The following is a 27523-nucleotide window of genomic DNA, read 5'->3' as shown; positions in this document are numbered from 1 at the left end:
TTCAGATACATTCTTTCTGTTTAATCGTTTACTGCTGCAAGCCAAAATGATTCATTTCATTTAATTGGATAGATGAGTAACTTAAGTGTGTTCTGTCTACAAAATGCGCTGCAGAAATCCACCAAGCCTCCTCGGACAGCACCTTTCAAACCCAAGACCACTTCCATCTAGAAGGGCAAGGGCAGCAGATACAGAGGAACACCACCACCTGCAAGTTCTCCAAGCCACTCATCATCCCGACTTGGAAATAGATCGTTGTTCCTTCATTGTCACTGAGTCAAAATCCTGGAATTCCCTCTCTAATGGAATTGTGGCTCAACCCACAGCACTTGGATTGTGGTGGTTCAAGAAGACAGCTCACCATCACCTTCTCGAGGACAACTAGTGATGGGCAATAAATGCTGACCAACCAGTGAAGCCCACATCCCACAAATGAATTTTAAAAAAACAAATTTAAAATTGGCTCTGTGGTTAGTGCTGCTGCCTCAGTGCCTGGGACCTGTGTTCGATCCCAGCCCTTACCAGCGGTCTGTGTGGAGTTCATACGTTCCCCTTGTGTCCATGTAGATTTCCTCTGGGTGCTCCAGTTTACTTCCATATTCCAAAGATTTGCAGGTTAGGTGGATTGGTCATGGTAAATTGTCTAAAATATGCACGCTAAGTGGATTAGCCATGGGAAGTGAGAGTTTCTGGAGATAAGGTGAGGGGCTAGGTCTGGATCTGTGTGGGATGCTCCTCAGAGGTTTGGTGTGGACTTGATGAGCCCAAAATGTCTCTTTCTGAATTACTGGGATTCTATTCAAACTATTTGCTGTGTTGTGCATTATTTTGTCATGACTAAAATAGGTATATATGAGGAAAAATGAAAAGTCATTGAATGTTTTCTCCACCACACTCTCATACACTGACATATGCCAAGGAACAGAAAAGCAAGTACGGGGTAGAAATTAAATTGTTGTCCAGCATGCTTTAAACTAGGTCTACTAAACTACTTTGCACAAAAAATAGGTTACAATTTGTTATTCTTCACTAGTGACTTGTAAGATTGTAAAATTGAGATTCTGTCTGCATGAATTTACATAAGTTGGATAGAATTTGGAAAATGCAGTTTGATCAAGTGGTGAAATGTCTTACTTTGAAAATTCTAAGCTGACTTTTGTGAAGGCTGTACTGCCAAGTTTGGGATTTTATTTATTAAAAAATTGAGAACAAAAATATTTGTTTACTTTTGTTTGCTTCTCTCCTATGAAAGTAGTGTTGTCCAGTTGAATGCACTGCTAGTCTCGCTAAAGCTTATCCAGCAACTTCAGATTTTGTATTGTAAACTTTCTTGTGACCAGTACATTTTGTAGACAACTAAGGTGAATACATTACAACCAAGATTGAAAACATTTTGGTGTAGATCTCATAAATAGTAGGGAAAACGTTTTATGTTGCCACTGTCTGAGTAATTTGAAGTGCTTGTCAAAATCAAAAAGCAGTATTAAAAGACCAGGAATAATTAGAGCATTTTGTTTTCAAACGACACTTCATCTCCAAAACAATAAACAATCAAACATCATTTAGCGTGGAGTTCGGCCTGGCTCTGCTTTGTTTCTGAAGCAGATCAGTGGGAATGCCGTTAGGATAATTCTTAGAGCCATTTGCCCAGTGTACAGTTTGTTGATGTAGATAAGCATGTTTACAACTTTAGAAAAACTTCTTTGTCTAAACTCAATGTTTGTTAGAGCAGAAAATTGAGTTTTGTTCAATAAAATCTACTTTGATTATGTTCTTACAAATTGGGGTGGTACTTTTTTAAAATAAGATGCTTGCTCATTAACATTATAAGTACCTACAAACTTTTGTGATACTGGAAAATGTAGCAGTCAGCCCTGTGATGTTTCAAACAGCAGCAAGATAATTGAGGTGGTAAGCTAGTCTAGCATTGTTCATGAAGGCACTGAGATCAGATCACAGGGGAGCTCACCTGCTCCTGTTTGAACTGCACCATTAAACTTTTGAAGTTAGTACATACTAGGTTTGTTATCTCATACAAAAGACTGCACTCTATGTAACAGTACTGCGCTGAAGTATTTTCCTAAATTGTGTACTTGCATTTGTCAGGTGTATCTTCTGATTCACAAGCTTCTGAAGTGATATGAATGTTACTACCGATTTAGCTTGATTTGCACAGATGTTAGTTAACTGTTCTGCCTTGTGTGCCAAGAGTGAAAAGAATTTTGTAGAGCAATAGTATTTTTGTCTCTTCTGTTTAGAAATTAATTATGATTGTTAACCAATGGTTTGTGTATGAAAACCAATCTTCAGTTTGAGCTTGAGGGTTACAGAGCTAGAAGGAAATGAATAGCATTGTTTTGCTTAAATAAACACTTGTACCCCGGGTGATGTCAGGGCATTTCCCGTTACAGTATTTAGAGATTTTCAGTACAACATGTTTCATAATTGCTGTACCCATTTCCTTCCAGTTCTTTCCTCCTTCATTCACAACCATTTTTCATGATGTCACTTACATCATCCACTTATCAGTTCTGTTACTGAGACTTGAGCAAATGGACAAAAAACTGTCTGAAGATGGGAAGAGGTTGATCTTCCCTAACAGTAATGCATGAAATTTTTGGGTCCACACAGATGCAACTGTTTCAAAGTCCAGGTTGTATTGTTAAAGCTGCAGTATGTTGTGCTAATGTAGGAATGAGTGTGAATGTAAGCTGCTTTCAGCCTTTGAGATTTCTCCCCAATTAACTAGCTTCAGCATTGCCAGAATCCAGCAGATCAATCAGTTCTGATGCCTGTGAATTGAGAAGATGCTCCACGTTGCTGCTTGCACTGCAAAGTATGTCTAGTTTTTGTCTATTTAGTTTAAATTGCGAATTCTTATTTCATGTAGGAGTGGTATCTGCAGCCTTAACACTCATTGTGTTTTACTGCAGTTCCTGGCTTTCATGCATTTTCTTTTGAAAACCTTGGACACTCAGTTGCAAGCCAACTAGTTCATGATAAAAATGTGTTTATCATTGCCAATCAATCCAAAATGCTGCAAAATTGTTTTGAGGATTAATGAAGTAAAAATCAACTGTCTTCAGATTTTAATACTGCAAGAGATTGGTACCATTGATTAGCTGCATCTTTGCTTTGTTTTCCATTGCAGATCACTTAGCCATCTCCCTAAAGCACAGATTGGTGTCGGTGCCAGTAGTGCCCATTGAAGTGGAGAGAATTTGAAACATTTTGATCAAAATGGGGAAAGAAGTTTTGTATGTGACAACAGAGCTATTGTTAGTAACGTGTTTATCTGGAGATTAATTATCTAGCTTAACCTTAAAGTACAAATGCATACATCAGTTTTTTAAAAATGCAAAACATTGATGGTCACTGTTTCCAGAAGACGTGAGAGATTGATAGGTGGCATTGTGTTTGGTCATTTTGTGTGATAAGTTACTGACTGCCTTCAGATTTTTCTGGTTTAAGTATGTCTAAGAATGCATATAGCCTGAAGGCATGTCCCAATCTCTCTGCATGATGGTAGCTTGAGGTGTGAATGCTTTGCACTGTTGTGCCAGAGACCTTATCTGGTATAGTGGACTCTTCCTCCCAACTTGGCTCTTCACTGGTGAGCTCTTCTATAGGATGTCATGTTCTTCTTTCATTTGGAAATGTTGTTTTTTAAAAATTCTGGCATTGAACCCACAACAAATCTCAAATTGTCCCAGAGGTCCTGCAAAACTGACTTTCGCTGAAGACTGACTTTTTTGTTTTTTTGACAGTGTAAAGGTATAACCAGAGAAATGTGGAATGGAAGTAAGTACTGTATTATGATGCATGCATCATCCTTCTTTCATTACTTTGAAAAATTTTGATAAATGCACTCGAAGGCCTAATAACAATCCCCTAATTCATTCATTCAGAAAGACCCTATATCCTCTGCCCAGTTGTTTCCTCTTACTGTCAAATCGCTCCAAGATTCTTGGTGCTAGTTCTGTTTGGAAATTCTTTCTAAGTGTTGACCGCTGTTTAAAAAATAACGATCTGATATCAGGTCTGAATTTTCTGTTTACTAATTTGAGCTTTCAAAGCTGTCTAACTCCTGCCATTTCCACCTCTTTAACCATACCTGTAAAATGATCTCAGATTGCATCTATATAGACTGGGGAGAAAAACACCACATTTCAATACTTTATCTTAATTCCAACCTTTTTGTCTGTTCAACCCTTGGATGGCTTCCTTGATCTTCAGCGACTGAACTATGATTTTGGCAAATCTGTTGAATTTCTTAATGGCATTTCCAGTTGATGGTTCCACTTTTGAAGTTGGTTTGAGTGTACTTGTGTTGGTTGTGGAGCTTGATTTGGTAACAACACAAATATTAGGTTTTGAAAATATTAGATGGTTGATGAAAGGCTTCAAAATGGGCACATTGGCAGCTGGTACTATCTGTCAATCTAGCTGCTGCAATTTGACATGAAATACGATGGAATTTAAATTGGTGTCACTATAACACTTTAAAAGATCAAATGAATATACTTGAGTTGAAGGGATGAGTTTTCAATACACAAGCTTGAGGGCTTAAATATAATTTTTGTGATCCCCCAAAGGGGGACATAGGTGGTCCTCCTCCCTCTCCCTCTCCCTCTCCCTCTCCCTCTCCCTCTCTCTCTCCCGCTCTCCCGCTCTCCCGCTCTCCCGCTCTCCCGCTCTCCCGCTCCCCCGCTCCCCCGCTCCCCCTCTCCCTCTCCCTCTCCCTCTCTCCCTCTCTCCCTCTCTCCCTCTCTCCCTCTCCCTCTCCCTCTCCCTCTCCCTCTCCCTCTCCCTCTCCCTCTCCCTCTCCCTCTCCCTCTCCCTCTCCCTCTCCCTCTCCCTCTCCCTCTCCCTCTCCCTCTCCCTCTCCCTCTCCCTCTCCCTCTCCCTCTCCCTCTCTCTCCTGCATCTATTAGCATTCTGTGTTGAGGTGTCTAATTTGAGGCTTTGTACCCTTGCCTGTACGTCAAGCCGATTTTTAAAAAAGTTTGTTAATTATCTGGCTGCATGTTGTTTAGGAAAGAAACAAAATAGCCTGGTAACGTTTCTAACAAGAACATACATTTGCACTATTGGGACTGCATTCTTTGTAATTTTGTTCACCAGATAAAGATTTATGCTAGTTTGCTTTTTTCTTTTATAGTTTTGAACAAATTTAGAAAACTGTTGATTTTGGCCTGAGGCATCTCCCCTTTGTTTTAGGTAGTCCTCCCAACAACTTAGATGCTTTTTTTGTACTAACCAGAGGAATTTCAACAACAATCTGAGTTTAACTAGGTTCAGTGTACCCATGTTTTCTTGGAACAAAGTCAGGAAAGTTTGGGTAATGTCTCATCGAACCGGGTGTCTCTGTCATTCCATATTTCTTTTAAAGATGTGATCTTTGGTAAATTTCTTTTGATCCAAACCTTCTCCTCTTTAAGCAAGACTACTTCTGATTTGAATCAAAGGCAAATTTTTGCAATTCACAGAACTAATTAAGAAAATCATTCATGGGACATTGAATTTTGCTGGCAAAGCTTGAATTTATTGCCCATTTTTCATTGCCCTTGAAGTGGCAGTGAGCCACTTTATTGATCTGCAGCCCGCTCAGTGCTGTTGGAGCAGGAGTTCAGGCTTTTGACCCAAGAACAGTGAAGAATTGGTATGATATTTTCAAGTCAGGATGATGTGGGTTGGAGGGAGTCCTGCAGATATTACTATGTGTCTGCTGTCTGTGTGTTTCTAAGTGGTAGAGATCCTGGGATCTGAAGGTTCCTGTCATAGGAGTTTTAATACATTGCTGCATTGAGTAGTGTAGACGTTGTAATGCTGCTGCTGCACCCTTGGTGGAGAGTTGGATGTTTGAGGGGATGTATGGGGTCCTAAATAAGTCTGCTGCTTTCTCCTAGAAGGGGTCGAGCTCTTTGGATATTATTAGATGCACTCATCCAGTTTAGTGGAGAATATTCCATCACACTACTGACTTGTGTCCAGTAGATGGTGGAAATGTTTTGGGTAGTGTGGAAGTGAGTTACTTGCTACAAAATCATGATCATTTGTACGTTCCTTCATTTCGTATTCACAACGGGCCAGAATGATGGTGTATGAATGATGAGCTTACTTAGCTTTTGTTTTGAGTCAGTAGAGAGATGTACATCAGACCCAAATCAAAGAGCTGCAATTCGACTGACTGGGATCCTAACTGTGTGTTTTAATGTCTTGTTATAGAAACATCACCTCAATCGCAAATTGTCTCAGAAGCAGTAATTTATCAGTGGAATGTTTTCTTTTTCATCTGGGCTTCAGATTGTCAAACTTTGAGACACCCCAACCTTGTTAATTTCAAATCTGAGATGCGTTTTTCTTGAGCAAATGCATTGAGGGAAATGATGCACAGACAGGTAAGTATATGGAGCTAGGCATATTTGTCTTATATCAGCCATGATCTCTCAGAATGGCGAATGGGCTCAAGGCTAACTGACCCACACCTGTTTCGATGTTCTTAAATGGAAAGCCATTTTAAAACTTTATAAAGATGTGCATGAATTATAAAGGAACTTTTTAATTAGTTTGATTTAAGTTAAAAATAATATTGCAATAAAGGATCAGTGAAGACTGTGTTTGTTTGGGAAGATTTGGTTTATTTGACCATACCACAGATTATTGTGGTTCAACTGTAACATGTCATTCCCAATTAAGGCTAAGAAAAACATACTTTTTCTGAATTGTGTTCACGATATTTTGGTGTAATAACCAGTAGGAGGAGTTGTTTCTGTTATAGTGAGTCTCTAGATCCATGCTTGCCAAAAGGCCTGAAAAGAAGGCCGCTTGAACACTAAGCTGTTTGTGATGTTGTATTTTACTGTATTTGGTGCTTTGACACACAACTTTGTATGTTTTGTCTGAATGTATAATTCCACACACAATGCGGCAAGTAATATTTCACACTTTGTTTAAATATAGCTGATTTGGTTTTATCCACATCTGGTAAACTTAACACTGGATTTACATATAATAATTTGGCTCCATTCTTATTCGAATAAAGTACAGAAAGCTTTTGTGCTCCTGAGATGTTGCTTGGCCTGCTGTGTTCATCCAGCTCCACACTTTGTTATACAGAATCTATGTTGACAAAGAAACTCATCAGATTGCTCCTTTTGGGTTTATGATTTTAGGTAGAAAGATAACTTAAACTTGCTGATAGTGAATGATGAAATATTGCAATTTTAATTATTCTGTTGCTTGTTGCAAATAGATGTATACTAACATTACTGTCTTCTGACATTTACAGATGAACTGACTAATGAAAATGATATTTTAGGTATTTCTGGGTTTTATGCATTGTATGCTGAAAATTGTCTCTACATATATTGAGTAAACAGTTCAAGAGCATAATGCCATGTGATCTAAAATGGGTGTCACATGCTTCGGTTGAGCAAAAATGCAGTTCCATTGATCTAACACACAGCCTCTGCCAGTTCATTCTTTGCATACTTGCCTACAATGCTGATTTCGAATTTCATTTGAAGAGCTTAAATGTTCAAGAGAAGGAACCTTATTGATTGGCTTTTGATAATATTGCATTTTACAAGTTAGTCATACATAGAGTATTAAAGAGATTCTTCAGGCTATCGTGTCTGCACCAATCATTCAGCACTTGTCTACTTGAATCTCACTTGACCCATAGCCTTCTATGCTGTGGCATTTCAAATGTTAATCTAAATGCTACTTAAATGATGTGATGGAGCCAGCGTCTATTCAACTTTTCAGGCAAAGAGTTCCAATTGCCCACCGCCTTCTGGGTGAAAGTATTTCTTCTTAAATCTCTTTGTTTTTTAGCTGAAATCTATGCGTGCTGGTAATTGACCACTCTACAAAGGGAAAATGTTTATTCCTATCAACCCTCCCTCTGCCTGACATAACCTTGTAGCCCTCAAATAGATCTTCCCCTCAATCTTCTGCTCCAAGAAAAACAACTCAGCCTATGGAGGCTCTTTTCGTGGCTAAGTGGCTCCATTTGGGGCAGCATTCTCCTGAGTCTTGTCTGCTTTTTCTCCAGTGCAAAACACAACCTTCCTAAAGTGTGCCGACCATAACTTTGCAGAGGGCACAGACTGTTACCTAATCAGCTTTTGTATTCTGTGTCATGACAGGTAAAGGCAAGTATCTTGTGTTTTTTCTTAATAACCCTATCCATCTGTCCTGTTGACTTCAACAATCTCTGGACATTGGCACCAAGGTTCTGCTCATTCTCCATACTTCCATTCGTCATATTCTTTCTTGCCTTGTTAATCATCCTGAAATGTAACACTTTATACTTCTTTAGAATTTAATTCTACCTGCTACCCTTCTGTCCATCTGACCAACCTGTCTAAATCTTCCTGTAGTCTTGAGGCTTGAAAGGCTTTCCAGCTTCCAGTCTTGGTGGCATTCTTCAATTTTGGTTGGAAGAGATATAGTTATCTTTGTTTTGGGGGGACGTCTTACTTTGTGCATGGTCAGATATTTTCCGATGTCTTATTGCTTTTCAAGGGAATCAAGTGTTGGAGGAATACTTAGGAAAGTGGAGTTGAGAATTGGCAGATAAGGCCACACTCATTGAACGATAGAGTGAATTTGATGGGCTGAATGGTTTAGTTCTGTTCTTGTGAATAATGGTCATAGTGCAGTGGGAGGTTCTTGAGTTATCTTTGTTTATGGTAAGGTAATCCTTTTGTCTAATTCTTTCATGTTGCAAATCTTGGAGACGTTTCTGTATTTTTAGTCTTCAGTTATTCACATAGCATGTGCTGAGAGTGTTTCATTGCCCCATTTGATACCAGCAACACCCATGGATTGACGCAATGTTCCCAAACAAACACGTTAAAAGACTCTCATGTTTTCATTCAGATGTTTTGGTTTTTTCTGGACTGCTATTTTATTCCCTTTTAAAGAATCTATTGTTTCCTTGATGTTTTCTCTACCTCATCTGTGTGGAGTGGGCCAAAGTTATTCTTTGTCAATGTAAAACTGAAGGCAAACTCAATGCTTAGTGGTGAATGATTAAATAGATGCTGGGATGTTTTTAAGCAGGATGAGAACGTCCAAGCAAGAAAAGGGTGCACCTGTTTGGCCACATCAGGAGGAGAGGTTCCCGTGAATTGACTTTATTTGAAGTAGCTTGCTTGTTTTTAGTGTTGTGCTAAAAGCTAGATTGCAAACAAAAAGGCTAAACTGGTGGAAGTTGGGGAATGTAAGTTCTTTAGGTATTTTTCTATCCTTCATAGTTTACCTTTTATATACCAAGCCTTTCCGGGCTCTTCACTGTCTGGCTGACAGGAATTGCCCAATTTCCAATACCTTGGAATTCTTTTTTGTCATGTCCACATTGTATCTCTTACCTGGTTGCCTCTGCAGGTATCATGGCTATAAAAGATGAGGTCCAGATCCAAAAGGGGGCCTCGTACAAACTATAGGTGGGTGAGACTACTCGACTGCCATCCATGTAGCCATTTGTTTGGCTAATGTAATTTTGTAATATAAAAAGAGTAGATGGCTGGACGACTCCCAAGTCTTGTGGTTGGTTGGTCACTGAGCTGGTTCATTGTTCCGCAGATGTTTCATTACCCTGCCCGGTAACATCATCAGTGCAGCCTCCGATGAAGTGCTGTTGTGTTTTCCCACCTGTTGTTTTAAACTCGGGTGTCAGTTGAGCTGGATTACCTTGCTTCCGATTTGCTTTCGCAGCAGAGTGTGCCTGTAGGATCTAGCTTGATGTGTTTGATGGCTGTCTGTGGCAAAGACTGCGACCAACATTACATTGAACAGACAGGAAGAAAATTTAACCACGAGAGTACACAAACTTCAACTAGCAACAAAAAGACAACCAATGCTCACGCTCACCTCCATCCACATGGATAAGGAAAACCACCAGTTTGATTGGGACAACACCAAGATCCTGGGACAGGCTGAGCAGAGACAAGCACAGGAATTCCTAGAGGCCTGGTTCCCCACCAAGAAGGCCATCAACAAACACACAGAGCTAGACCCTATATGTACTGCACAGTGAAAGAAAACCGGAAAAATGAGGTAACCCAGCTCAACAGATATCAGAGTTTAAATAACAGGCGGGTAAATACAACAGTGCTTCATTGGAGGCTGCACTGACGAAGTTACCCAGCAGGGTAATGAAACGTCTGCAGAACAGCGAGCCAACCAACCACAGCATCCGCAACCCGAGCAAGAAATCTACTCAAAAACTCTCAAATCTGTAATACGTTTCCGGAGTGGTTGTGAGGAAAAACAATGAGCTGAACTTGCCCAATGCTGTTAAGCTGTGCAAATATGACTTTTGGTTATCTGTACAGATTGTTTGTCTGTCTAGCTTATTTAGCTTATCAAGCCTAAAGTGACTTGCTGCAATGAGTAAGTTGGATCTAAATTGCTTGCTATCAAAATTAAGTGGAAGTTCATTATTTGCTTGCAACCAAAATGAATAATGAGCAGTTAGATTGCTTAACTGATAGCAGCCAAGTTTCGTTTAGCTGTTGTGCAGTTTCACTATTGAAAAATCATTCTAGGGCAAAAGATGCAATTTTTCTCTGCAGATGTTGTTTGTCACGTAATTAATTTTCCTTATTAATAACCTGCTTTTATTAGTATATAGTTTGATTTTAAAACCTGCTTATTGCAATCTCCAATGGTTAGTTGCCACAATAAACACTTGTATTCTGACAAAATCCAGCTGATGAAAATTTGAAATCTGAACAGGAAAATGAGTCTCAGATCTCATAACTAAATATTTCTCCCAATCTACCCTCACTTTAAAGCCATGTAATCATCTTGGGTAAGTTCAAGTACAGAATGCGTAGGAGAATGGGGGAAATTAAACTTAAAATATTATTCCATGAACTCCTATGACAGTCAAGCCAGTCCAGGAGGTCTCATGAACCAAATGTTAGCTGAAAAGACACTTGAATGCCTGATTGTAATGAAATTGATAATTGATCAAGATTCCTATTAATGATTTTTTAAAAAAATTTAGCATCTACAGCATCTGCTGACAAAGTGTAATATTTAAACCGCATTCCCCTGTTGATAGGGGGCTACCCAGCAAGTTAATCATTTTACAACTTCTGCCAGGTTACTTACAATTCATGTTTTTCTAAAATAAAATCAATTGATTACCTGTGGAACTGAGCTTCATGTAAGTTAAGATTCTTGTAGCATTCTCCTGGACCTTTGCCAAGGTCATCAAAGCTTTGACAATGCAGTGGAACCGAGACAGGTGCAGTGCTCCAAATGCATTGTGACAAGCAGCCTCTTGTGTTAAAGTTTTATCCTTTGATATATAGATAGGTCTGTTCGTACAGTCAGTGCTATATCCTATCAGTTTTGGGTCTTTCCTCTCTCCGCTTCTTTCACTAATCTTTATGAATGGCGAGTATTCATTGTCAGTCTGAACAGCATGTCTGACGTTCCATTTATCACTAACTCTCAACTGTTGTTTTTTCTGAGGGCGTAAGAGAATTTCCTCATTGATAACAAACAGAAGTATTAGAATTCTTGGTAACCCAAATAGCACTGTGGGCACACCTACACTACAGGGTTCAAGAAGGTGACCCACCACTGCTGCCTTGGGGCATCTATTGGGTAGGCAATAAGTACAGACTTTTGTGATGACACATAGTATCCGGTGAACGAAAATAAAGATGATAAAGTCTCTTGACATTCATGAGTAGCTCAGCGTCTATCCAGTAAGAGAGTGAACTGTGGTTTCCTTGGTATATTTTTCTCTCAGATGCTGTTATATGTCTTCAAGTTATCAAAAGTGTGTTTCTACTTGCGTACTAGAACTTAAACCTGATGGTACGTGTTCGGCTTTGCTCACCTGCAGTGGAAGGTGAAGACATGCCAATCATCAGAGAATTGCTCTGTGCTGACAATGCCACATGAGGAACACCTCATAAGTGAATAGACAGGTGCTGTTATACTTTTTGAAGTTTGATTTGACTGTCATGAAGACAACTGTCCAGGATATTACCATGCCTGCATCTGTCAGCATTGATGAAATGATATTTTGAGGTTCTTGATTGCTTCACGTAACTAAACTGCGCAATCGCCAGAAACCTGCCAATTGATGGTGAAATCAAAACACTCATTACTGAAGCTGGAATTGTTGTGCCCAAGGGTGTGTGTGTGTGTGTGTGTGTACACAACTGTAACATGTCTGCGAACACACAATTGAGATCTACCAAGAATGCTTCCAGCAGTGGTGAGACTTGGACAACATACATCTAAGCAGTAAAAAGACTGAACAGTTTCCAACTTAGCTATTTCAGATGTTTCTTCAACGTCTCTTGGCGTGTCAGGATAAACAATTTAAATGTCTGGGAGTACATTAATACTGTCATTGTGGACTCATTGCCAAGCCAACTATGTCTATGCTGGCTTGGCCACAGTCGTCAGATTACTGGTGTACACCCAAACAGTGTTTTGGATGGTGAACTGATCACTGGGCCAGTGTTCCTGCCGTCTCTACAAGGACACCCGCAAGCAAAGGGAAAGATGGCAGACATCGGTGGAGGCTAAATGTTTGTTTGGAAGTGTGTGAATGAGGCAAGCAGAAATTTAAAGTTCAGCTGACTGAGAGGAAGGCCTAGAAAGTGCACTGATCCTCAAATCTTCCACCTTGTCAGCCCACTGTCTTCCTTTACTGAAAAAGCGGCAGTGATTTGTTTTCCCACAGAACCAGTGACACTTAGCACAGTTGGCCTCCATTATCATAAACCATCATCTCATGATGGTAGACTGCTACCACCAACTGAACTAAATAGTGGAGCAGATCCAAGAATCATTACTGATAGCTGCTGATTTAATTATCTCAGTGAAGACTTTGCCTATTCAATACTTTACATTAGAGATGGAAAGCATATCCATTGTGTCTCGTTGAATTTACGAGTCCCTGCTAGAGGTGTTTGTGTGCAAATGTCTGGTAAAATTGTGTACTTGCGATTGAACTGTGTGCAGATGTTTACTGTCATAACTCGATTAAAGTCATTCATAGGTGAATTGTTTTCAGCTGTCTACAAGGAATGCAGTAATGAGTTTGAATTTAGTTTTATTCATTTTGAAATTTAAACTGTGCTAAGTTCTGAATGTAATTAACTAAATTATTTTCTATTTTGTTCAGTAATCCTCCACTCAGTGAAGAGATGCTTCCACCCGGGGATTGGATGTGTCACAGGTGCACAGTTCGCAGAAAAGTAGGTTTGTTTTAAAAGATTCAAATGGTTTTACTGGTAGCAGAGAGATAATATCAATCCCTCCTTTACCATTCCTCTCTGAAAGGCAGTTTCAAAGAGATTTGTCGTCCTGTTTTAATTTGTAAGAACCATTTGAGTATGTCAGTGTAAACAGTTTCAGCAGACTGCCTCTTTCATTACACAAGGCATCTAAGCTTAAAACCTCCTGATTTCTGCACATCATAGAATCATACAGTTGTTGACTCACCCACTGAGCTGGTAAGTTTGTTCGCAATTCGTTTGTACTCTGGTGAAGTGCCGGTGTTGTGTCCCACTTGCTATTTTATAAAAGCAAGTGGGACACAACACCACTTCACTGGAGGTGCACTGATGATGTTACCCAGCATGGTGATAAACATTTGCGAACATACTTACCAGGTCGACAAGCAAATCAACAACTGCATCAAGAACCCAAGCTACAAATCTTCTCAAAAACCATGAATACTGTCGTACAGCACAGAAACAAACTGTTTAGCCCAATTCATCCATGCCATGCAGGTTTCCTCAACTGAGCTAGTTCTGTTTGCTTGCATTTGAACCACGCCCCTCTAAACCTTTCCTATTCACGTGCCTGTCCAAATGCCCTTTTAAGTGTTGTAATGCACCCACCTCTACCACTTTCTCAGGCAGCTTGTTCAATGCAAGTAGCACCCTCTGTGGAAAAAGTTACTTTGTATCTTTTCCTATCTCACCTTAAGCCTATGCCCTGTCGTTTTGGATTCCACTACCCTGAGGAAAAGACCTTGACTGTTCACCTTATCTATGCCCCTCATGATTTTATAAACCTTAATAAGGTCACTCCTCAGCCTCCTATGCTCCAGGGGAAATAAGTCCCAGCCTATTCAGCCTCTCCTGAAAACTCAAACCTTCCAGTCTAGGTAATGTCCTTAAGTTATTTTTTTTTCCTGCACGCCTTCCAGTTTAATAACTCACATCCAATAACAGGGAAACCAGAATAGTACACAGTACTTCAGATGTGACCTTACAATGTCTTGTGCAGCTGTAACATGACGTCCCAACTCCTCTACTTGGCTCTGTAACCAATGAAGGCAAGTATGCCAAATGCTGCCTTTGCCACCTTGTCTATCTGTGATGCCGTTTTCAAGGAACTATATACCTTCACCCCAGGCCTCTGTTCAACAACTCTTCCAAAGAGCTCTGCCATTGAATGTATAAACCCTGCCCTGATTTGCTCTGCCAAAATGTAACACTTCTCATTTATGTGAATTAAACTCCATCTGCCATTCCTTGACCCACTGGTCCAGTTGATCACAATGGTTTTGTGCTCTGTGATGATCTTCACCGTCCGCTGTACTACCAATTTTGGGATCATCTGCAAACTTACTATGTCTCATATTCCCATCCAAATTATTTATATAAATGATGAACAGCAGTAGACCCAGCACTGATTCCTTGTGGCACTCTGGTCGCAGGCCACCAATTTGAACAACAACCCTATGCCATCACCCTCTGTCTCCTACTGTCAAGCCAGATTGGTATCCATTTGGCTAGCTAAACCCTATGTTCCATGTGACCTAAGCTTTCTAACCAGTCTAGTCGTTGTCAACCTTGTTGAAGGCCTTGTTAAATCTCTGCCTATATTCTTGGTCACCCCTTGAAGAAAACTCAAATTTGTGAGACATGATTTCCCATGCACAAAGCTACGCTGACCATTCGTAATCAGCCATTCCCTTTGCAAATAGATCCATGTCTCTCAGAAGACCATCTAATAACTTACCCACCGCTGACATTAGGCTCACCAGTCTGTAGTTTCCTGGCTTTTCCTGGCAGCCTTTCTTAAATAATGGCACAACATTAGCCATCCTCCAGTCTTCTGACACTTTACCCGTGGCTGTGATGAAAATTCTATATCTCTGCTGAAGGCCCCCTGTTTTTCTCCCTGGCTTCCCACAATGTCCAGGGATACACTTGATCAGGTGCCAGAGATTTACCAACCTTCAGCACCTCTTCCTCTGTAATGTAGATTCTTTACAGGACGTTGCTATTTTGTTCCCCAAGTTTCCTAGCTTTCATGTGTTTCTCAACAGTAAATACTGTCATGAAATATTGCTTGCATCTCATCAGTTTCCTGTGATTCCACACTTAGATGGGCCTGTTGATCTTTAAGGTGCCCTATTCTCTTGAGAGTTACTCTATTTTTTGCTTTAACATACTTGTAGAATCTCTCTCGATTCTCCTTTACCCTCCCCACCAAAACTATGTTGTGTCCTCTTTTTGCCCTTGTGATTTTCTCCCCAAGTGTACTCCTACACCCCCTATACTCCTCAAGGCATTTGTCTTTTCCCAGCTGTCTATACCCGACACATGCTGCTGCCTTTTTCTTGACTTGAATGTCTCTAGCCATCAAATGTTTCCTGCCCCTTTTCCTTCCCACTAAAAGGAAGTTGCTGATCCTGAACACTCCTTATCTTGTTTTAAAAGGCCTGCCATTTGCCAGATGTCCCTTTTACCTGTGAACAGCCCCCCTTCCCCCAGATTAACACTTGGAGTTCCTGTCTATTACCATCAGAATTGGCCTAGCCCTGATTTTAGAGCTTTAACTCATGGACCAGCCCTATCGTTTTTCGTAACTATTTTAGAACTAATAGAATTGTTTCCCAAGAGGAGGTTGAGTTTTGCCCCTTCTGTAGTAGGGCCATCTATATTTTGATTGAGTGTGTTTTCTTGGTCACACTTAACAAATTCCTCCCCATTCAAGCCCATAATGCTATGGCAGCCCCACACCATGTTTTGAAAATTAAAATCCCCGACTGTTAGAACCTTATTATCTTACAGCTACCTACAATCTCCCCACATATTTGCTCCTAAATTTCCTGCTGACTATTAGCGGACCCTGTGGTACAATCCCATTAAAGTTATCACTTCCTCCTTATTTCTCAGTTCCACCGATATAACTTCACTGGATGATCCTTCAGATATATCCTCGCTAAGTAATGCATGATGTTTTCCCTAATCAAAAACATACCTCCTCTCTTGCTGCCTCTTTTTCTATCCTTCCTATAGTATCTATATGTCGTAGCATGGAGCTGCCAGTCCTGTCCCTCCCTCAGCCATTTTTCTGTACTAACTATGATATCCCAGTCCCTTGTTCTCATAATGCCATGAGTCATCTGCCTTATCCATCAGGCCTCTTCGATATAATATATCCATGAAAAAAAATTTTAAAAATAGCTTGACATCCTGCCTCCCATTTCACCCAGGTCTCCAAATAAAAGTTGTCTAGATTCTACAGACTTTGAGATAATCCTTTGCATAGCAATGGAAGCCCTCCTCTAACTTGCTCTTAAAAGTAGAATGATGATACATTGTTAAGAACAGACACTTAGTTTGTAAGCTTTGGGAGTTGGAGAGAATTTATTTCTGATATTTGCATAATTACAAGATGCTCGATTTTAGTTTCAGTTTAGTAACATTTTTAATTTTAGAACATGTCAGTTTTCATTTTAACTACCTTCATCACAATTTGGTGCTGAAGTTGTAACTTTTATTTAAATTCCACTGTGTTGTATTGTTTGACAAATATTTTTCCTTCTCTTAGAAACAAGAGAAAAAAGAAAGATTTGGCCAAGTAAATGGTGTTGTGGACAAACAGACGGTTAAAAGGACAACATCCCCCACTGTTGACATGGAATTTTCTGATAAAACTCCCAGCAAAGCATTGGATTCCAGGGTTGATAGTAACTGTAGATCATTTGCACAAGCAAAAGTTTTGGAAAGGCGTGTCAGCCGACCCGGCACACCAACGTCGAATGCAAGCACTGACACACCCACTTCTGAGCAGAATGAGGTGGACGATGACATGATTGATGTGGACGATGAAAATGCTGCCAACGAGGTGGACTGCTCCCAGTTGCAAATAAGAAATCCATTTGAAATACTTATAGCAGCAGCAATGGAACGAAATCCAACTCAGTTTCAACTTCCAAATGAACTGACGTGTACCACAGCACTTCCAGGTGAGGGAGTCAGTGTAGCTGCACTTGAGTTGCTTACTTTCTTGGTGAGGTTCATAATGCCATCGTTCCGTAAGTTCAACATCACTATTGAAATCTGTTAACAAATACAGTGCATTCATAATTAAAACGTGTATATTGTATACATTTGTACAAATTATAATGGTCAGTAGATAATTATCAGATATCAGTTTCACTGTCACATTGAAGATTTCAGGTTTGGAATAACTTGGCACCCATACAGGTGATGCTTAATCACACTTATTTTGTATATGGATTTTATTTGGAAAGTTGGACACTGGCAATGATGCATTTGGTTTGCCAAGATGTTATATTTAGTTCAGGTATACATTTATCCAACCACTTCTTGGTGGTACTCATAGATTGAAACATAAAAATGGTGTGCCCAGCAATATATTAAAGTAGAAGTTCCAAACTGTCGGTTAATGCATGTTTTACAAGATTATGTTAATGGCAAACAATTTAAAATATAATTGTGACTGCTATATTCATGCTCACAATTTGAGATTTATCCAAAATATAACGTATTCACTCTGAAGAAAAGAGTATGAGAGTAAGTTCAGTAGTCACAATATAGCTGTTTATCACATGGAAATTTCTTAAAAATTTCTCTTAGCAGTTCATGACATGAGGTGACTGAGTGTTTTATCATTGTGCTTTATCATTGATGTTTTATCCGACTGCAGCCTGAGAAATTATACCAAATACTGATGTTACTGTTTACAAGGTAATTATTGTTTGCTCATCTGTACAGTTGGAGGAAATTGAGTTTTCTTTTATCAAAAGGTTTAAAATCTCAGATGGCTGATTTGAGCTTCTGTATTGTGAGAATATTCATGCCATTAGAATTGCTACAGTGTGGAAGCAGGCCATTCGGACAGAGTCCACACCACCCTTCAAAGTATCCCAACCACTTACCTTGACCCTGTAATCCATTTCCTATGGCCAATCCACCTAACCTGCACATATCTGGAACATGGGTGGATATCAGAGCACCGGAGGAAACCCACACAGACACTGGGAGAATGTGCAGACATGATGCAGGCACTGAGAGTGGAATTGAGGCTGGGTCCCTGATGCTGACAGTCATCAGTGCTGACCACTGACGCACCATGTCTCTGACACTGCAAGGTCAGGCCAAGGATCAAGAGGATAGTTATAGTATTGTTCTTGAAGTATTTGCAGCACGTAAATATGCAATATAGTATAAGAAATACACATGAAAAGCAGGTACTAATGTTGATACCAAACCTCTGGGTGCGCCAGTCCTATCAATGCAGTTTACACAAGAGGCCTTTTGTTTGGTGGGGGCAGGGGGGTGGTGGTGTTTAGATTTCTGTGGAATTGTGTACACTATCTTTGTTTTATTACGCTCCAACCAACTCACTTCCAGTTCAGGTCAGTTTTACTTAATTGTGTAATTTGCAGTGCAGGCTGGGTAGTGGAGAGCAGCAGTAAGCATGGAGAGCGTGTTTCATGATTAGAATTACTGATCTCATGGTATATATGTATTTTCTTGGGCTGTACTACTTGTAGCCATTTGAACATGGGCCTGATATGGAATGGAATTGATGCTTACGATTTGTAAGAATTTTATAGTACTCAGGTTTGATTTGACTTGAATATCTTCCAAAACTCCACTGCCTCTAGTAGCTATTTCTTGCACAGTAGAACAATTAGCAATGCTGAAGAGTCCTGTTTTTATATTAAAATTGTATGCTGATACCAAAGCAAAAGACATTCGTAATAGTAACTGCAATAGCGTTTTTAAAAAAAGCTCTGGAACACTTCTTTATATTGGAATTACGGACATACAAGTTCAACTATTTTCCATAATGGAATGATTTATTTAGTGTAGCTGCATTGCAAGGGAAGATGTGAATTTCTCGGCAATGCTACAAAATGCTTGTTGAGTATTGAATGAGTTAGAGGTCAAATACTTTGCGTTTTGACTAGGGGATTTTGGGTAGGAGAATTTCTCCAGATCTTTCTAAATGGAGGGTTGCCATATTTACTTTACACCTTGAAATTCTAATACGTAACGTAGATTAGTTTTCTAAATGTGTTTGAATGCCACATATGGTATGAGATGGTTTAGGTGCGGGTCTAAAGGATGTTATGAGCTGAAACTGACAAATTACAGAGATGTGGACGAATTGCTTTATATAGATTCTGTCTGTGCACTGTATCAATTCTGCCTTTCTCCAATGTTCCTCTGGTTTTTAATCACAGACTCAACTCAGCTTACTTTCAGGCTAATAAGCAGCATATTTTTATTGGTTGCTGGAAAATGCAACAAAGTATTATCTGAATTCTCTTCCTTTGATTATTTTTCCTTTCTCATTGCTTCTGCTGTCTGGCACTTACATTAAACTTGCATTTTCACAAACAAAATTTCAACAAACAATCCACTATATATGGTTTGTATCCTATCTATATTTGGTGAGATCCATTTCCAGAGATCAAGTTTGGCCCTGTTTATCCTACCTGCAGTGGTTGGCTCAGAAACTGCACTACTGGAGGCCTGCTGTATTTGCCTGATTTTACAAAGCCTAAAGCCAATGTAAAAGCGGAATTGAGTTCTGTAGGGCCTTTCTCATTATGGAAAAAGATGAAACATTATTCCCTTTCAGCTGAAATACTTCACTGAATTCCTGTATTGTAATCGATTGTAATCGAAAGGAGGGAGAAACAAAATGACTTGCTGAAATTCATGATTCTTCTTTGTGTTGCTGGACTCACTGACCATCAGTTAGGAAAAGGACAGATTGGAGACTAGAAAAATAATTTGCAATTCACCGCTGTTTTTATTAACTTTAAACAAATGGGCTAGGTTTGCCTTTAGTTTTTTGCTACCTTAGCTTCAATCAGTTTTAAATGCTTTGGACTTGATTTCAACCAATTACTGTTTTGAAATATATTGTGATTTCTCCATGAAGCAGTTTAATGTATCTGAGCCATTGAGGTTCCCTGTATGTTGCCCATTGTATCTGAACTGTTTGTTTGTTTTGTTTGTTTGTGTAAATCCAGTGCTAATTCCTCAGCTCCACATTTTCTCCATGGCTTTCTATCTTCCTCTGCTTGAAATATCAATCTAAATTTCTCAGAAGATTTGGTGAATCCTGCCACTGAGTGACGAGACAATCCATGTTACACAATTGCTGCACAGACATCCTAAATTTTTTCCTCATTCATTTAAATTAATAAAACTACTTCGTTGACTTTTGACTGGAGGAGATTAATAACCCCTCACTTATTGTGCTGTTCCTGAAAGTTTCAACTTTAAGTGAAAAGCCTAAAGCCAATGTAAAAGCGGAATTGATTTCTGTAGGGCCTTTCTCATTGTGAAAAAAAATGAAACATTATTCCCTTTCAGGTGAAATACTTCACTGAATTCCTGTATTGCTAAATGAAAGACTTCTTAAAAACTATAACTTGAAAAATATGAAAGAAATGTTTAACTTTTTGCTTACCTCCTCACAGTGCCTTTCTTGTTCGCCTGCCACACATTGCACTTCCTGACACTCCCAATCACTGCAGCCCTTCCCACTTTTCTCTCTGAACCTTTGCTGTGAATGAGGGCTCTGGGAATGAGTAGTGAGATGCAGGAAGAGGGTGGATACGGGTGCAGGAGAAGCACATTGGAGGATTGGCAGTGAGGGGGTGGGTCAGGAAGCACTCAAGGCTACACCAGTGTACCAGTGACCACGTCTTCTGGCCCTACATGAGACTCGGCACAAAATAGCTTTGAAACAACTGCAACTTAAATATGAATGAGGGCCTAATTGAGTGTTCATCCATTAAAGGGTAATGACTCCAAATGGGAACTTAATGTAACCTTGCCCTCTTATTTAAATTCCATAATTTAATACCTGCAGTTAAAAATTCCTCTTGGCATTCTGTTACAATGAAATAATCTCAACATCGTATGTTATTTGTTTTAAAATAGTTCCTTACTGCTAGTTTAGTGTAACATTCATGCTTCAGTAAGCTACTCAAAATGGCACATTGCACTCTATCTAACTGTGGTCTAACAAGTATTTCGAATTCACAGTTGTGTTGTTGTTCTGCTGTGCATCTTTATCTTCAGGGAACTCCATAATTGTATCCATAACACTGTCTATTCCCAATTGATTGTAGAATTAATTTTGATTTCCTGTACAAAATGTGGCATGGTTCCTATGTGAAAACCATCCTATTGCTATCTTGATTACAGAATGTTTTAAATCAAAAAAAATCAGTGCTTGCCCATAATTTTATTAAATCATTTCCGTCATCATCCTGTGACCCAGAGATTAACAGGGAAGTTGCCATTGTTTCTGTTCCTGTTTGGTCATCAGCAACTGAAAGAATATTTGTCTTTTTTTTTTTCAAAAACTGGTTCACGGGATGCGGGTATTGCTGGTTAAACCATCATTTACTGCCTTCTCTAATGGCCAGAAGGCAGTTAAGAGTCAACCACATTGCTGCCAGTCTGGAGTCATATGTAGGCCAGTTATATGTAAGGACGCCAGTTTGTTTCCCTTCCCTGGAGGACGTGAGTGAACTAGATTGCTTGTTTGCAAAACCTATAATGTTTCTTGATCATCATATAAACTCGCAATTCCAGATTTTGTTTGAATTCAAATTTCACTATTTGCCGTGGCAAAATTTGAATTTGGGTCCAGAAAACCCCACAACTTAACCTAGGTCTCCGGATTAATAGTATAGTGATAATACCATGGGACAATCGCCTCCCTTTTTGCAATTTGTATGCCATATTGGGCATCCATTGATAGGATGAATTCAGGTTGCGTCGGTCCGCTTTCCCCACTTGCCAGCACACAACAAAACTTGCACAGTGGCCACTTGGGTAATATACCAAAGTGTGTTAATATGGTGTTGGTGCTGAGTAAGAGGGGTGTTTGGAGAGATAATTACAAGAAATAAATGAAATTTCAGAGAAGTTAACTTCTAGTTTACCAATCACACTGAATTTTTCTTTTGACTCTAACAAGGATTAATGTAAAAATCTATGCTTTTAATTCTAGTGCAATATCTTCGACACCTCAGTACTTTTAGAATTTTGTTTTGCATTAGCCTGCACATTATCTTGAAACTGGCTTTTGCAATGATATAAGGAATGGCACATCGTGAAAAATCTGCTGTTTCATAGACATTTTCTCAAGTTTATTGAACTAACAATCCAAAACAAGAAATTGGATTGATGTAGCATCTTTAAAGAATTAAAACAGTCCAGAGATCATCTTTGCATCTCTGTCAAGTTATCTCTGACAAATAAGCAATAATTTTGTCACAAGGCACTACTTAAAAAAAAAAGTCTTTAAAGAAGTAAAAAAGAGACTAGGAGGAATAAGAAGGGAAATCCAGAAACTTCAGCAAATCAAAGTTTTTTGTCTTGAGTGGGGAAGCCATTAAAATCTGAGATGATCAAGAGACCCGAAATGGGAGAGTGCAGGTATGAGTTGTGGGGCTAGAGGAGATTGTGGAGATAAGGAAGGGCAAAATCCATTGATTTGAAACTCCCCAACTAGAATACTGCCAGAATTCTGACTTCTGTCTGGTCGCATTTCCCAACATGGAGTTTGTGGTGTTGAAGGAAAAACTTGTTTAAAGGCAGTCTAACCATGGGGTTAGAAACAGGCACATAAACCAAACCCAATCTTTTGCTGCAGATAATGACACAAACTGTATTATGCAGGTACCAGTAAAAGGAGAAGAAAGGAGGAAACAACAGGGAAGAATGTGAAGAAGGCGCAGCATGAACTAGATCACAATGGCCTAGTCCCATTGCCTGTCAAAGTTTGCTTCATTTGTAACAGGTGGGGATTTAATTTCTGCATTTTCTTGCATATGAACTGAATTCCAAGATACGAAAATTAAAGTGAACAAAGTGGCTGCACAGTCTTGTTGAATGCTTAGACTTGTTTAGCCTTGATGTCAATAATGTGCTCGACAACTTGAAATTTGTGTCGTTTTGCTAATCGTTGTCAGTTATAAATTTTTAGTTTTTTTATCTACATGATGACGGGCCACCTGTGCCTGCTCACGAAATTATGCAGCCTGCAAACTGTAAATTGTTAACCGTTCTATTACAATGTTAAACAGGTGCATTTTTCTGTTCAATCTTTGTACCCTGACCTTTTTACATCGGTTGTGACCTCTTCACAATTGTAGGAACGAAATTGCAGCCTCAACCTTGTGTTCAAAATGCACAGAAGTTGTATATTGCACTTGAGCTGCAAAACAATTTTAATTTAGTGAGTGTTAGGTGTTAATTTTTGAACGTCCAATAATTAATGTAAAATTTTTTGGATGTCCCAATTTTGTTGCTTGTATTGCATTGAATACAATTAAAATATTTTAACTGTCTTTTGAACTAACCTTAAATTCTCTATTTTGATAAATGATTAAGTGAGAGTTCTATTTTTACATTATTTTTATTTTAGTGGCCAATAATATTGTCCCTGTATACCTTCTAAAAGTTTTCTTAAAATGATTAGATGGTAAGCATTTTCCTCAACTGGCTGAAGAACTTGTCCTGGCCTGGGCTGTTATGGTTATCTTTTATTTCTTGAAGGCATCCACCTCCCAACGAATATTGATGCTCTGGGAATGGATAAAAAATAAACAAACTGTATATTTGCAGTCATCTCTTTTTTTTGTAAAGAAGGAACGAATAAGATTGGCTAGGAGATATTTTTAGGTCTCTTGCATATGGCTCATTCAGTTGTCTTTCCTCACAGATTAATATTAGAGGAAAAACTATTTTGATTATCTTGAATAATTTTGGTATCACTGATATTAAATCAGGAAGAGAAGTTACCAGCTTTCGATTATGTACTTAACTTGACAATTTGTCCTTCACAGAGCACCACCTGAAATCTGTGTGCATTTTGTCTGAACTCAGAATCCCTACTCTGTCGTTAAATCTGAGCCACAACTCAATTCTTGTATTTAACTTCCCGTGCACTCTCAACCCCCACTGTTTACTACTCTTTTGACTGGTAACCTCTGTTTATTTGACTTGTATTGGGTTAGGCTTTGGGTCCCGAGTTTGTGGCTCACCAAAGTTAATGCTTATGTCCAACTCACCAACTCAGTCACTTCTAATAGTTATCTTGCTTCTTAATTGCTCCACTCCTCTGGCTCCAGCCATGAATCTGACCCTCTTCATCCTACTATTGTTTCTTTAGCTCCAAGATTCCACTTTGTGGGATTCTTTGCCCACCTACTCAATATCCTGTATTCTTGCCACATCACTTCAGTAAATGCAACTAATCATCAGCCTTCTACACTGATGTTAGTTTTCCTCATTGGTCAGTGAGCTGCCTTTGAATATTTTTGTGTTAATACATTAATTACAGAAGTTGATTTTTTTTCTTGTACCTTAATTATACAATTAAAAAGTGTTACATGAAACAGCTCAGCCCATTTTGTAAAAATGTTTAATTTGTGAGAAGAGCAATTGCAAATGTATTTGGAGTAATGAAATTTGAAGTAACTGGCTTGACTAAAAATGTATATCAAGCTGAAGATTAAACAGTGAAGAAAACCATTTGTTTGTGATCCGCTGTATCCCTTTTAAGATGCTAATGCACTTATTGCATCACGTACTGCTAGTATGAAAGAATCCTTCACTACTATATGTGCATCTTCAGAAAAATATGAAAAATGAGCAGTTGCAATTTGTTGATTAGCTTCTATAAAATCAGAAGTTACGTTACTTCAAATGACTTCTCCCAAGTGTTTTTAAGCAACTTGTACGTAGACTTGCAGACAGTGTTATTCCAACTTCAAAATAGCACAACTTTTGTGATAGAAAGTGCTGTTGTATAGCTTTCTAGATCACATTTAAACCATCATTAATATCTTTTGCCATTCATTTTGAGCTGTCCGTCAATACTACACTTTTTTAGTACCTTTTTAAATTCTATTAATGCTTTATTCTAGCCTTTGTCCTTGTCCATTTTCATGTAATCATTTAGAAAAATGCTTTTGTACGAACATTTCAATGACTTTTCTTACAATATTGATAAATTTGTTGAAGTTGCATTTTGGGCTTTTAATTGTAAATTCAAAATAATTTAAAACACCAGTAGTCTAAAATCAGAATCATATATTTGCATAGAAAATAATATTGTTGTGATTAAAATTCAGTGCTCATTAACTTGACTGTGTGTGTCCAAGGCATTGTAGATTTGCCTTTTGAAAATTTGATTGAAGGCCAGGCACCTGTACCTTTCATGCATGATAAGTTAGTCATCATTTTTTCAATAGACCAGAGTTAATAAAGATGCTTTTTGGAACCCTAAATTGTTTTTCATTCAGGATCTGAACATATGTTACAGCTGCAGAGTGATTCATGCTTCCTGTCCATATGATTATGATGTGATCATACTTAATTCTGGGCAAAAACCTGATGACCTTTCTTAACACACCAAGCAAGCAGCTACACTGGCTTACTGATTCTTAGTCGTTGAAGCTTGACTGACAATTCCCTTGGCAGATGTTGACTGTGTGTGGCACTTAATAAAATTGAAAGCAACTTTTCAGATGCTTATTTCTCAGGAGGTAACAAAACTATAAATAACTGGAAATACAGGATCGAAACAGGCCATTTTATTCTGCCTTTCCCTTTAATCTTGCATTTGTGTTTGTATTGGATTTGATGGATAGAATTTTGCAGCTGTGTAATGTTAGTGCACATGCACATTGCTCTAAAAGAAATTCCATACTAACCATTTCATCAGCAATAAATTCAAAGCATGTTGCCATTTTCTTCCTTGTAGATAAACCAGCAGAGTTTAGCTCAAATTGCCTCTTGGAAGTAAAATATCTGAATGTAAAAACAGAACAATTTGAGATTTTTGAGTTTTTTCAAGAGAAGCTTGTATCAGTTTGTAATTAACTGCATGCCGATCTGGAATGTTACAAGATAGGAAACTAATGAAAATGTGCTCATAAAATACCAACTGTTTGGTTGGGTCATTTACATGCTAGTGCTGAAGTCCCCCACCTGCTTTGCTTTTTAAAAAAAATTACTTAGTAAAACAGCACTGAGACATTTCTGCTTGATTTCAATTAAAATTGGTGAACATGGGGAGATGGCATTGTTGTCATGTTTCTGGACGAGTGGTAGGTACTCAGAGGACGAAGTTCGCATCCCATCATGGCAGTTAGTGGAATTTATATGCAAGTAACCTGGAATTGCAAGGTAATTTTATTAGAGGTGAGCTTCAAGTGCTGTGAGGGTGGAGTCCTTGTATCATTAAGACTGAGATTCTTGATCAGTGGGGGAATCAAAGGTTACAGGGAAAATGCAGGAAAGTGAATGCCAGTTCAACCATTATCCTAATGAATGGCTGAACGGGTTTGAGGGGCCAAATGGGGTGCTCCTGTTCCTATTTTTCTTTATGGTCTTATCAGGAATTTGCCTGCTTGAAGTCAGTAGTGATTAGAACGAGGTTGGCTGGATGGATCTTAATGAGTATGAGATCCCTGATTGGGGCTGTTAGCCTGAACTAATCAGGGAGTCCTGGCTGACAGAAAAGACAGGAGTGAGTGTGTCTCTCTCCTGAGAGGATGGAATATTATTAAGGGAGCAAGTGTGGTTGTCCTGAGTAAAGGTTGCTGCCAGATACTGGCTGAAGTCCAGGGTTGTCCAGGGGTTTCCAAAATGAAAATGTTGGCAAGAAGTTATTTCTGGTGGCCAGGATTGGATTCCAACATAGCTGTGTTGGTGGGGCATTTCCCAGAGTGCCAGCAAGGACAAAAATTGCTACCAGCAGATCCCACATTCGTGGGAATGGCCATGTAAAACCTAAACTCAGTCACATGTTGACTACGTGCATCCTTTCATGGGCCTCAATTTTCTTGGTCACTTGTGAATGCCCATTCAAAGTGGCTAGACATACATAATTTCATTCGCCAAACTCAGGTGATGATTGAAAAGCTGCTAGCATCGTTCGCAATACAGGGACTTCCGGAAATATTGATCACAGATGATGGGACATCATTTACCAGTAGGGATTTTGAGTATTTCCTGAAGCTAAGTGTCATTTGGCATGTTTGGACTTCTCCATACCATCCACCATAAGCAATCTAGCAGACAGAGCAGTCAAACTGTTTAAGGCAGGCTTAAAAGCACTGCCTACAGCATCATGTGATATCAAACTATCCTGTTTTCTATTTGATCATCAGACCACCCCACACTCAGGGATAGCTCCAGCAGAATTGCTGATG

At 39.1% G+C, this 27523-nt stretch overlaps 1 protein-coding gene across 1 annotated transcript in view; it reads left to right on the top strand.

The window, feature by feature from the left end:
* The window catches only part of phf12b (PHD finger protein 12b), an 83222-nt gene that overhangs the window by 20557 nt on the left and 35142 nt on the right, over window positions 1–27523 (top strand). The window contains exons 3-5 of the mRNA XM_048557233.2: window positions 13172–13244; window positions 16843–17260; window positions 22980–23100. Of these exons, the coding sequence (XP_048413190.1) occupies window positions 13172–13244; window positions 16843–17260; window positions 22980–23100 (612 nt within the window). The remainder of the gene's footprint in view (window positions 1–13171; window positions 13245–16842; window positions 17261–22979; window positions 23101–27523) is intronic.

Source organism: Stegostoma tigrinum, chromosome 27 (genome assembly GCF_030684315.1).
Source record: "Stegostoma tigrinum isolate sSteTig4 chromosome 27, sSteTig4.hap1, whole genome shotgun sequence".
Classification (NCBI taxonomy): Eukaryota; Metazoa; Chordata; class Chondrichthyes; order Orectolobiformes; family Stegostomatidae; genus Stegostoma; species Stegostoma tigrinum.
This window is presented reverse-complemented; position numbering and strand designations above follow the sequence as displayed.